The sequence below is a fragment of the Necator americanus genome, chromosome V (genome assembly GCF_031761385.1).
Source record: "Necator americanus strain Aroian chromosome V, whole genome shotgun sequence".
Classification (NCBI taxonomy): domain Eukaryota; kingdom Metazoa; phylum Nematoda; class Chromadorea; order Rhabditida; family Ancylostomatidae; genus Necator; species Necator americanus.
This window is the reverse complement of record NC_087375.1, coordinates 33,730,381-33,742,810: the sequence shown is the minus strand read 5'-3', so window position 1 is coordinate 33,742,810 and position 12,430 is coordinate 33,730,381. Positions and strand designations below refer to the sequence as shown.

Sequence of the window (12,430 nt, the reverse complement as noted above, 5' to 3'; positions counted from 1 at the left end):
GATCGGAGGTTCGAATCCGCTCAAGTGCTCACCAATCCTTTCATCCCTCCGAGGTCGATAAATTGGTAGCAGACTTGTCTGGGAGGATAAAAACACTGACTTGATACATCGGCTAACCACCGCAAGTCATTGTATGGGCCAGTTACACGTTCGTAAACCTCAAACGATTCTGAATTGAAATGAACGTGGGGGCGCATCCCAAGCGGATTGATTAACGCCAGAAACTTTATCCTTTATCCTTTATCCTTTACTTCAAAGAGGTTCGCAGATTCACAGGATTTATTAAAGTGGTATAACCGCAACTTTCACCTGATAACTTGCAAACACAATAAAACATGGATCAAATACAGTATTATCTCCAAAGAACATTCTACTGTCGTACTGTATACAACGCTAGTGCACATACATTACTATATCATCCTATCCCTACGGTCTATTTGCTACCAGCTCACGATGACCCCGCTTATACTACATGAAATCAGCTACTTGAGGATATGCTATGGGCACGTGCACTGCACACACTAACTTACAGTTGTAAGGTTGAAGTTACTTAGATATTGCAAGGAGGTGCTGTAGTCCAGCACACTGCCAAAGCCCAACCCAGATAGATCAAGTAGCTAGAGGGGCCTTTGGCAACAACTCTCCGCTTTGCTATGTTGTACCAAAGGCAGTTCAAGTGACTTTCCATATTTTTCACCAATGAAAGAATTCAAGAATATAGACAATTGTAGAAAAAATGATTCAGTTATACACGAGCGCTAAGGCGATACCGAACTCAACGGTGACCCTTGCAACCTATGGAACACTGTGACGGATTCTCTTCGAGTTCTTGCTATCGGTCGAGAATGTTGGGCAGAGCTATGTTCAAGGATGACTCGGAGAACATGCTGACGACCGTGTCAGACGACAATAGGAGATTAAGTAAAAGAAACTATTTATTCATTCCCAATATTTCTGATTTCCTGTATCCAGTGCGGTGACGAATACATTGGAGAAACTGCTAGACCCCTATGAGTTCGAGTCAAAGAACACCTGGACGGAGGGAAAAACTTCACGACTTCACATTAGGTAGCGGACATTAGGTGGTCATTGGGTACGGCGTCATAAGGAAGTTATATTTGATGGTAAAATCACGACATTGGCGCCCGAAACTAGTATTCGTGCGCGAAAGGCTCTGGAAGCGTTTTGGATCCATTTCAAGGGCCCAAATATAAATGGCAAAGAGAAAAATCTTTATATTATGCAGGAACTCGCTCACTATTTAAGGTTGTCATTTAGAGTGCGGTAGCCACCTCACTACAGGCTGAGGCAAGAAATCCCCTGACACTCAGAAAAACGATACACTTCCACTTCTACTACAAGACCCAACAGTAGGCTTTCTTTATTGGGCGTATAAGACGTTTGGTCGGATGATAACGTTCGATTTGATATTTCAGGCTATGAAGAAGGCAATTTTACTGGAATGTTAGCCGATAATAAAGGACTATGAAGATTGTAATAACCTCGCGTCCGGCTCAAATTAAGAACACATAATGAGTAATTATTTATTTACATGCGCAATTCTAAACGATCATTAGATGATGTATTGCTCGAAAAATCAAGTTTCTTGAGAGACTTCAGCGGTAATAAGTGCTACAAATCCTTAATTATAACTACCATCAAAAATGCGTCTGACATGTAGACATAGTCGTAACCGGAAATGTTCAACCGAACGACAGCGGGACGATTTCGTAAGGTACGCTCTTTCACAGCTTGACAAGCACTCTTCCACACTTGTGCACTGTTTTTTGCTCTCATCAAACTGAACAATTTCAGTGCCCATTATTTATTCATAACAGTAGATCATTGGTGAACCCAAATGCGGAAAAGAACCAAGCTGCGGCAAATGAAAGGAAAGGTGAATCAAGTTACAATTCCCTAAACTATACAGAATTTTCCATATTCTCCACCAATAAAAGACTTTAAAATCATGGACGTTTGTGGAAGAAAGGACTGTTTTATACATGAACGCACGGTGAAAACGAATTTATATGGCCGTCGCTCCACATCATGTCCCGCCTTTCTGATCATATTTCGCCAAAACAATGCGTCCATGTAAATTCCTTATATCCATTAAGTTCGACCGAATAACACTATAAAAGTCAAACCCTTTGTGAATGGTGAATGGCTGAAATTTGTCACCTGAAAATTTCTCTGATCCTAGCAGCTTCCAGACAAATCCTGACTGCCAATCATTTCGAAGCAATGACAAGTACAGAGATAATTTCTCTCAAGGTAGGGTCACGTGCGCAAAGTTTTTTCATCCCTCTTGAGCGTTATTATATGTCCGCTTAGATAAACTAGTAAGTATACCATGAAACGGTGCTCCTAAAAAAATGAATGAATCACTTAATGAAATCTTCTTTATTATAAGGTCAAAATCAACTTATTCAAGTTTAAAGCTGAACTCTTTTTGCAGAAGTCATAGATGATATACATTCTTGCTGGACTTCAACGCTTTCTATTTCATTGTGGATTACATTAAAACATAAAACATTGTACTTGTTTACACAGAAAATGTCAAAGGGCATATAATGCAGTCCATTCCGCATTTATCAGTATTTTCTGCTGTTTTCTGCTAGAAAAGCTGTACTAGAAAAGAAAGCAAGGATAGAGAGGCACACGTGACACAGCAGTTCTTGGCTACAACGCTCCAGATTACGACCAACGATTGTTTCACAAACGCTCTCTCCTTCTCACAAGGTAGGCTAATACTTGTTTTTGTCCGAGCAACCGCTAAACATCCACTGGGATTTCTCCCTCTACGGATCTAGTCCACGGTGCGCAATCGTCAACGAAAGCACGGCCGCCACATGTCGACGTCGTTCAATGGAATGTTTTGTTAAATTTTTACATATTACTCAAGAGGTTTAACGAAGTTTTTGATACAAAGGTGAATTCTAAAGGTAGTAGGCAATAATCGTGTTGTCGTCCACAGAAAAACATAAAGAGAAAAGGAAAAAAGAATATTTCTCATGTATTTCTGGTAGCGCCAACCTTCAAACAAATTGATTTGATCTCGTAAGATTCGCCTCGTTCTCACTTCCATGAACATATTCCTTGGCCGTTTTCGAACACGATTATTGACTTTTAAATAACCCTATTCTTAGGATCGTTGCCCTTCGAGCTAGCATGCAAATGGTGATTTTTTATTCCTAGCAACTTTCCTCTACTAAAAATTCAATTTTTTCCAATATCTCAAATGCAGCAGTAGCGAATTATCTTGTATAAAAAGCGATGTTCCATTAAGTATTTTCGTCGAGCGCATTCCATATACATATGATAAAACGGCTTCCAAAAATAGAAAATCATTTCAACATTTTAAACATCTGCTGCTGTATGTCTATAACGAAACATTCGCTATGTTAATATATTCCATAATCTTTCTTTTTTGTAGGCAAATACTTCCGTTTGAAACTATTTCACATATTTTTCTCCCCTTCAGTGGTGACTACAGTATTTGTACGCAATCCACCATCAATCAATTCAAGGATGGGCACCGTTTGTCTCACCGGCCATCACCGTTTTCAGCGCCTATATGTGCACCATAATTTCGGGCATGTGTTGGTTTGGAAGCTTTAAACACAAATTAAGTATGTTCCTACTGTCGCAAAATTTGGATAAATACATGTTTAAGGTAGTAATTTCGATAGAATGACTGTCTTCCTTTAATTAGCGAGAGTCCCACGCATTTAATGGAATTTAATGGGATCAGGACGACACGAATCACGGTGCTGTTGGGTAAGCGAAGCAGTGCGGTGGACCGTAGCGGTTAGCATCCTGAGAGGACCTTTGCTAGCGCCATTCTTCACTGCACTTCCCAATAGTTCCACCTCGACTCCGACCCCTCGTTCAAACAGGTAAAAATCGAGAAAGAAGGCATGGGCTCGATCGTAATAAAAGGTCAGGATTGTTTTTAAACGTTCCTCCTGCCACGCTTTCATTCAGTGTTTTAAATGCAAAGTGTATATACAGGTTCATCTTGTATTTTTGTTTTCGGTACTGGAATGCCAAGAATTGATTAAGAAGGTTCGGACTCGAACACCTCAAGACTAAAGTAAAGTAGCTGCCAAAGAGGTTGATCTTTGTTTCTTATTTTGTTCTGTAGATGGTTAGAATAAATATAGAAGCCAAGTCTAATGCTGGATCCATGGATCTCCCTTATTTGAGGGAACACGGCCGGTTAGACGCGAGGTTCGCGTCTGCAGGTGGTGGGGAGGGGGCAAATCGCGAACCAAAAGAGACCTTGTACCTGCTCTGGGACGCAGAAGAATTCAGCGAAGGACTTGTTTCTGCTGTGCCAGGATGGGCTCATAATGCTTTTTTATCCCACACGTCGGTCCAGCCAAAAGCCAGCAATCAAGTGACTGGGAAGTACAACAGAGGCGGTTTGGAGTCGCCTCCGTTGCACCTCAAATCGAACAAGTCAGTATTAGTCAACGAATAAGCTCCACCTGTCCTTTACGGAAGCACGCAACGCTCTCCCAAAACTCATATGACTGCCCACAAGTTTTGAACTTGTATGCAAAACACGGTAATAGAAAAGAGTCTCTGGATTCTGGAGGAAAGCCGGATACGGTAGCGCCGGGAAAGACGGGGTTGCAGGAGTAATGTAGGCTACCGAAACGGAAAAGGACTAAGATGACAATCTGTACTCATAACGTCCGTACGCTTGCACTGGTCTGCTCGAGCATGTTTACGTGACAGCAATACTAGAACAGGACAACATGCAAACAGATCGGCTACATTACTCTGTCTTAAGGACAAGTGAAATGTTCGAAAAGTATAAGTGACAACTGCACAGATGAAAAATCAAAACGAAAAAGAGCAACTGCAATAAACAGGAGTGTCATAGTCTCACAAGGATGTAACCAACTACTTATTCACTCAAATGGTCTATCTTCACTGGTGGTGCGGGTCCAAACCCCAAATTCATTGTTTCCTTTTTCCCGGATTCATCACCCAAGATATTCGTAAGTCTCATGGGTGACCTTGACCTTGTTGAGCCACATCCAGCTGAGTCATCAGCTGATCCTCTCATGTTCTGTCTCGTTGGCAGTTTCCCTTGTCGGACACATTTTTTGAATCCACGCCAACGTCCCCTCCGTCAACCTGACGTCGATTCTCATCAAAATTTCACCGACCCATCTATACTTCTCCATATGTGTCCTATGTATTGTAAAAACGGGAGTTCTTGCCTAAATAGGAGCAACAAGGACTGGCTAAGCTTTGTATGCGCTTGTGAAACTTCAGGAGACATGAAAACGGTTCTCTTGCATGTAGAACACAATTTGCTTATACAATACTCCTCACGGAAGCATGAAAACGGTCAAGTATACCAAGTAAAAGCAATGATTGTTACATTTCTTTCTCATGGCTAACGTTTTGGCGTTGTCGCCTTCGCCAGAGTCGGAAAAGCAGAACATTTGCAACATATCCTCTCAAAAGCCTCAACGAGACCAAGACAAATAGCGGTCTCGAGGACCAAGTGAGAATAGAGGAAATATCTAGATTCCTAACGTCGAAAACGAACGAAAGAGGTTATGATGACGAGAAGAGAGTATGCGATGAGAGGAAGAAAATTCTCACTGAAATACATGTAAGCGACCTGAACATTCTGCGCTCTTCAGCACCTAGACATTCGTGCGATTCTATGTCTGAGGTTTTCTATGAATATTCCTGAGAGCAGCACCTATTACAGTTTTGTACAAAAATACTCATAAACGATTTTAAGAAGGAATGCATTCTTGCACAAGTTGTTGTCCTATTTCGTCCTCGCGTACAGCATATTGCAACAAACTCATTAGTTGCAAAGGGTTTGTGACTCGCCTTAAACAGAAAACTGCTTGAGCGCACTCGCCTACTATAAGGTTGGTTTTGAGATTCTGTTGGAGGTGTTTCCACTTCGACAGTGGATTTTTAGTAGGTTTTATCCTCTTAAAGTGGATCTGCTGCTAGCGCTGCTTTTTCGGTTAGCTATGAGCTATAGTTAGCTCACCTATAAATTCAACGCAAGAAATTGGTTACCCACTGCACTATTTTAAATTTCGCGGGATGTTAGCATTGGTCCAAGTGGCGGAGCCTCATTCTTCTAAAATATTCACAACAACAGTGAAATCCGCTAACGAATTGGATAAGAATTGACCAGAATGACATACAGAGGGAAAAAATAGGACGCTGCATGTGCTGCGCATTCAAAATCGAGTCCAGAAATGACACTAGACCACATCCAGTACAGTACTGTTGAATATTCGCATTTGAGTTTTGTCCTCAAGATTTCGAAGGTTTCTTTGCCCTTTGTGTGACACCGGACAATGTTCAAGTAGAGTAAATAGATCTTGAAGTTATGTCAGTCTGAAGCTTGCTCACGCCTTCAAGGCTGGCTTCTCCTCGCTTCAGGACCAGGAATTCCTAGACATTGAGATAATGAACTTGTGCTTATGACGATGAGTGTATCCTTCTACTTTTATCGGCTACATATCTTTGGCAGAAGCAATGATTCGTCAAGGAAATGTTGCTCGGCCAACAGTCACCTACTGTTGTGTCATATTACCTTCATTACGTGCTCCTAGAGTCAGATCAGATATGGTGGGACCATTAGGGGAAGATGTGGTTGAGAGGTGGAGAGCACTCATCCGCGTTCTCACTCCAAAACATAACAAAAATAAAGATAATAATAAAGATAGATGCACGTCGAATGCCCGATTGAAACCAACGCTAATAACCTACGGCTCTCTAACCTATAGGTCGAAATATAAAGATATTCGTTAAGAAACTTGAACTGATCCCAAAAATGATAAGCGAATGAATGTGTTCATACGGGAAAAGGATATACATGTGCAGCACCGCAGGTTTAGTCTCTACCTGACCCAGGCTCTCTCTGTCGCGACCCCATCGAAGTGCGTTGCAGTCATTTGGTTGGACATATCCGCCGCCAACAATGTGTGTTCCAAAATGGTCCCGATGAAAAACAGCTCATAATCCAAACACTACATGTAGTTTTTTTCAAAGTTGTGATCACCCATGCATCACTCCTATACTTAATAATTTCCTTCTAATTAGTCCAAAACTACAGCAACAAAAAAAACCTGTGATAAAAAAAACAACAGCATCGTAGAACATTTTATTCAGTGAAGTGACTTTTAGAAGGTTTGTTGAGATAAATGGACAAATGTTGCTCAGACATCTACAACGATTCTCAGAAGCAGTCAGTTGCTGTTGATCTCTTCCGTTAAAACCATCCTAGAAATTGTAAATATTACTGCACTTTCAACACATACCACCCATTTTTGAAAAAAACACCCTAACCTCCTGGTCTTCCTCCTGGTCCACCCCATTCTCCCTGATTTGGTAGCTGAGGCCCTTAAAAGAATACTCGAACATCTGCTGTCTTCTCCTTTAATCGTAATAATGAATGCAACCTGGTCCTCCTTGTCCTCCCCAAGGGCCGCCTCCACCTTAAAGTCTTTCTCTTTTTTAGGTCTTTCATCAACATTAATTTGTTCAAGCGCGCAACAAACCTGACCCTGGTCCACCTCCCATGCCTCCTTCATTTGGTAGTTGAGGACCTTAACGCAACATTTATACAGTTACTATCACTTCCTTCTTTATTCATAATGATAAATAAAAACCTGGTCCACCTTCTCCTCCCCAAGGACCGCCTCCACCTTAAAAGTTCTTTCTTTTCTTCAGGTCTTGCATCCACATCAGTTTGTTAAAGCGCGCAACTAACCTGGTCCTGGTCCACCTCCCATGCCTCCTTGATTTGGTAGCTGAGGCCCTTAACAGAACATCCATACATCTGTTATCACTTCCTTTTTTTAATCGTATAAATGAATGGAAACCTAGTCCTCCCCAAGGGTTGCCTCCACCGTAAAATTATCTTTTCTGAATATTGCAACTCCACTAATTCTTTTAAAAAAATAGTACCAACCTGGTCCAAATCCACCTCCTGGTCCGTTCCAGCCACCTTAAAAATTAGAAGTTTTGGTAACCTGCCTCAAATCTTTGTATAACTTTACTTGAAATATATAAAGTCAAATAATTTCTTACGTCTTTTCTTCTTTCTTTAATTATTATGTCTTTGACTGTCTTACAGTCAAAGACATAATAATTAAAGAAAGAAACGTATCTCACAGAAACGTCGTGTACGAGCTGACAGCACCATCGCCAGTAAGCGACACCAGCACCAGTAAACGATACACAGTATTTACTGTGCAAGTAGGAGGTGCAAACTTGTCCGCGGAGATCCAAATTGATTAGGCCAAATGTTTGATGTATGGGATATTCAGAAAACACAAATCGTTGTGATTATCCCATTTTTGGTCCCCCAATACATGTCCTAATTCAGCAAGTTAGTGAAAAAAGTTGCGAAACAAATCTAACTCTTTCTATTTGAAGAAGGGTGTCGCTTATTCGACTCCACTCTTTTACATCTTATCCAAAAGGAGTCCGTCGGGGCGGACACGACAAAGTCTTGCAGAGCTTCTACATTGCGCGCTTTACGTCCTGCCAACTTTTGCCTCTATAACAGCAGCGTTTTTGAAATTCATTCGAGCTCATGCTGGATCAGCGAGCCAAACGGAAAGAAGAGCGGAAGAGAGTCCAATACACAAGAAGCGCAAAAAGCGAGCAGCACCTTCATCCATTGGAGGAGCAGGAGGAAATGCCGCGAGCTGGGCCTTGCCCCTTTTCTACATTGTAGTATGTGTATATTCGCAGAGTAGGATGAGGACTGAGTAGAAACCCAAAGTGTAGTATGCAGTCGAGTACACAGGGGCCACAAGAGAATGGGGAAGCAATCCATATATAACAACCAGAAAACTCAAAATTAGGATTAGAGAACATATAAATGGCATTTCAAATAAAAATCATTCGAACAAATTATTTTATGACCATTATTATAAACATAATTGCGATCTCGCTAAATTTAATATACATTTATAACTTAGAAGAAATTAAAGAAGAAGTCACAGATTTATTTACATCTAATCCTCATTTTGATTACATCTACAAGTATCTTAAATCCAAAAATAAGTCTTTTATTCAGAACTTCATTTACTAATCCACGTATGACCCTTTTCTTTCAGAATATCCTATTTACAAAAACCACTTCTACTTTCCACTTTATGTTTTTACCAATCTAAAAACCCTAAAGACATTTTACGACATAAACACATATTTAATAATAATCATATCTTAGTTACGATTCCATATTACTCTGCTAAACTTGATAACCATAATTTATCCAAAATCCTTAGTAATAAATTCATCATTGACATTATTCGAAATAACAGTAACAAACAACGCCCTCCTAATTAGAATAATATTCGAATATCCTAAACCTATCCACTAAGATATACAATTACAATAGGTTTCTCAAAAATATTCAAGATTTAAATATAACTACCATCCCTTGTGCTTGTAGTGAGTTTAAAAACTTTATTGACACACACCATAAACATGTTATAACAGGAGATGTTAATATATTTGTAAATCATAAGATTTACAACATACTAAACAAAGGTTCAAAATTCAGACCACCTATGAATTTAACTAATACACAGATATATCATCTATGGGATAATGTCATAAAAACTGTAACATCTAAAATTAAAATGAGGTATAAATTAAGTGACTGCCATACTTATACCTTTTCTAACTTTTATAAGAATTTTCTATATACTACATACCGCTCCATTCTTTACAACAGTACTAGTAACACTGGATTTTCCGCATACTACACAGAACTAAATTGTATGCAAAAATACTTTATTATTTGCCCTTTAGATAAAGCTTGTTCTAATTATGGCATTACCTGCAAAAAAGTACTACCTTATTTCTATCCTTGAAGAAATGGGCTTACTTAACAATTCCTCCAACATTTACCATGAAATCATGATAATCCTTTAGATATACTTGATAAACACGCAAAATATATAAGAAATCTAGGCCTCACCAATATTAGCGATCCTAATCTTCCAATTATAGTTGCTATCCCAAAATTGCATAAAACACCTGTTAAATTTAGATTCATCACAGGTGTCTCGAATAGCAGTGTCAAACCTTTATCATTAGAATTAATGAATATTCTCTGCTTCTTCAAAAGACATTTTCGTAATTACGTTAAAGCCGTCTATAATAATAAAAACTGCTCAAACACTTATTGGTCTATTGATAATATAAATATAATTCATGATATAACATAGATAAAAGGACATGAGCTTAAATTATTCTCTGCAGATTTTATCAACATGTTTACTAACATTTCTCGTGCGGTAGTTATCAGAAATATCATAGAAATTATCAAAATATGCTTCAAAAACGCTCGAGAAAGGTTTGTTATAATTTATAAACGCAAAATATTTTACTCCGATGTATCTATAGATAAACCTAATTATAGAAATTAGAGCATTTATGACCTTATAACTTTACTCGAATTTATTCTAGAGAATAGTTTTCGTAAAGTAGGAAACAGATTATTTAAACAAGTCGTAGGGGTCCGACAAGGTAGCAATACCAGCCTAGCTCTGGCGGACTTTACCCTCTCATATTACGAGTACATTTGCACCTCTAATATTCATAATCCCAAATTTAATTTTCATCTGTTTAGATATATGGATGATCTACTAATCATACATAATGCCGAAGAAAAAATCCTCACAAATATTCTAGACGGAACTTACCACAATATTTTGACGTTGGAAAATCTAATAGTACAAATTACCAATGTTATTTTTTAGATCTACATATTTAATGTTCTAACGACCATTTGTACATTAAACAATACTACAGACAAGACAGATTTATTCAATTTTACTGTCTCTAGATTCTGTCATGGCAACGCTTTTATTTCTAATACTCTTAAAACCGCTATCATAAATGCTGAGACTCACCGAATATCTAGGAACTGTAGTTTTTATTCATATTTTATAGACATACTACAGATCATGCTCAAGCTTCTGAGTACTTTAAAATATGACAAGAACGTTATTTAGGCTATTTTTAAATGCTTTATTAATAACAAACATATCATTTATAAGCACCCTGAACAATATGGAATACGTAGTTTTAAGACATTTACTAATACGCTTGTATCTAGTCTGTTTTTATGATCTCCTTGACCTAACACTTACTCATATAATGATCTTTTTTTGGAGCCCTAGCTGGATATAAATAGCAGGCTCTATATCTATTCCACATTCTGTTCCCTATTCCTTACTGAAGAGCTTCGGGAGTGAATTGCACTTATTATTCCTAATTAATCTTTACCTGCTATTCTGTATTTTACTCCTTCCGTCTAAGGGTAGAAGCGAAACGGAAGTATTTACTATATTCTAAGCTACTTCACTAATATTCAGCTATATACTAATCTATTTTCTATTATTGTATTATTCTACTGTATTAGACTACTAATATATATATGTGTGTTGCAAAGGGGTTAAAAGAGCTCGACAGGGTGCGTGCCGAGGCGACTGTCTGAGGATCTTTACAAGTGTAATGAGCCGACATGAGGCCAGAGTAAGGGTAAAGTATAGGAAAGTGTGCTGGTATCCTTAGAGCCTCCCAGTAGGAGTCTATGCGAGGCACAGCGAAACCACTGATGTCGAGCACAAGCCCAATGGTTACCATTACATCGAGTGGGTATATTCTAGCCTGGTGTCCAACTTTGTTGTGTCCCAGGGGTGTTAGCGTCCCGGTGCCAGTTTCTCACATAAAAATACTAATAAAATTACCTGGGCCGCCTCCACCCCATTGAGGAGCTGAATCAATGAAGTCGATAAGTACAAGAATCAGAAGAAGCAAGTACATCTTCTGCCAAAAATACCGCATTCTGCAAGATACACGAAATGATCGAAGGTGAAATTTACGCCATTTTTATGGCGCGAGGACAAACCGGAAAGAGTGAAGAGATGCTATGACATACACGATAACCAACATACCAGGATATCGTAGATGAATAAGAGAAAATACAGAGATTTCGATACTTAGAAAAAATGATTCCCCATAGCGACACATAACTGGATAAAAAATGGTCTTGGGTCAAAAATAAAGAAGATTCTTAATCTCTCCTCTTCGATCTCGTACTCAGTGGAGTCGTAGATAGAGAACTATCTTCGGATATTTTCAAGAGATCCACAGATTTGTCGGATAGTTTATCCAAATGATTTAACTGCAATTTTCACCTGCTAACATACAATACAATACCATAATAATACAACAGGCCAAAAAGAGTATTATTACAGAGTACAACAGAACATTTTACTGTCGTTCTAGTGCAACGCTAAGGCTCATACATTACTATCACTTGCGATCCCAACGATCCAATTGCAACGTGCCATGATGGCCCCGCTTCCACTAGATCCAATCAGATATTTGAGTATACGCTCTG

At 39.0% G+C, this 12,430-nt stretch overlaps 2 protein-coding genes across 4 annotated transcripts; one reads left to right on the top strand and one right to left on the bottom strand.

The window, feature by feature from the left end:
* Window positions 1-4,147: 4,147 nt before the first annotated feature.
* Window positions 4,148-4,486, top strand: RB195_016044 (uncharacterized protein; the record flags this gene model as incomplete). Its single annotated transcript, XM_064207023.1, has 1 exon — window positions 4,148-4,486. One exon carries the CDS (start codon window positions 4,148-4,150, stop codon window positions 4,484-4,486), a length of 339 nt encoding a protein of 112 aa, XP_064062904.1.
* A 2,784-nt stretch (window positions 4,487-7,270) lies between these two features.
* On the bottom strand, window positions 7,271-11,979 carry RB195_016043 (uncharacterized protein; the record flags this gene model as incomplete). Of its 3 annotated transcripts, XM_064207020.1 has the most annotated exons (9): window positions 7,271-7,281; window positions 7,348-7,401; window positions 7,461-7,496; window positions 7,560-7,607; window positions 7,671-7,706; window positions 7,772-7,819; window positions 7,973-8,008; window positions 11,775-11,872; window positions 11,936-11,979. In XM_064207020.1, 9 exons carry the CDS (start codon window positions 11,977-11,979, stop codon window positions 7,271-7,273), a joined length of 411 nt encoding a protein of 136 aa, XP_064062901.1. The 3 variants fall into 3 exon arrangements, with proteins under 3 accessions (XP_064062901.1, XP_064062902.1, XP_064062903.1); XM_064207022.1 differs by lacking the exon at window positions 11,936-11,979 and having other exon boundaries at window positions 11,775-11,850; XM_064207021.1 differs by lacking the exons at window positions 7,973-8,008; window positions 11,936-11,979 and having other exon boundaries at window positions 11,775-11,850.
* Window positions 11,980-12,430: the final 451 nt, after the last annotated feature.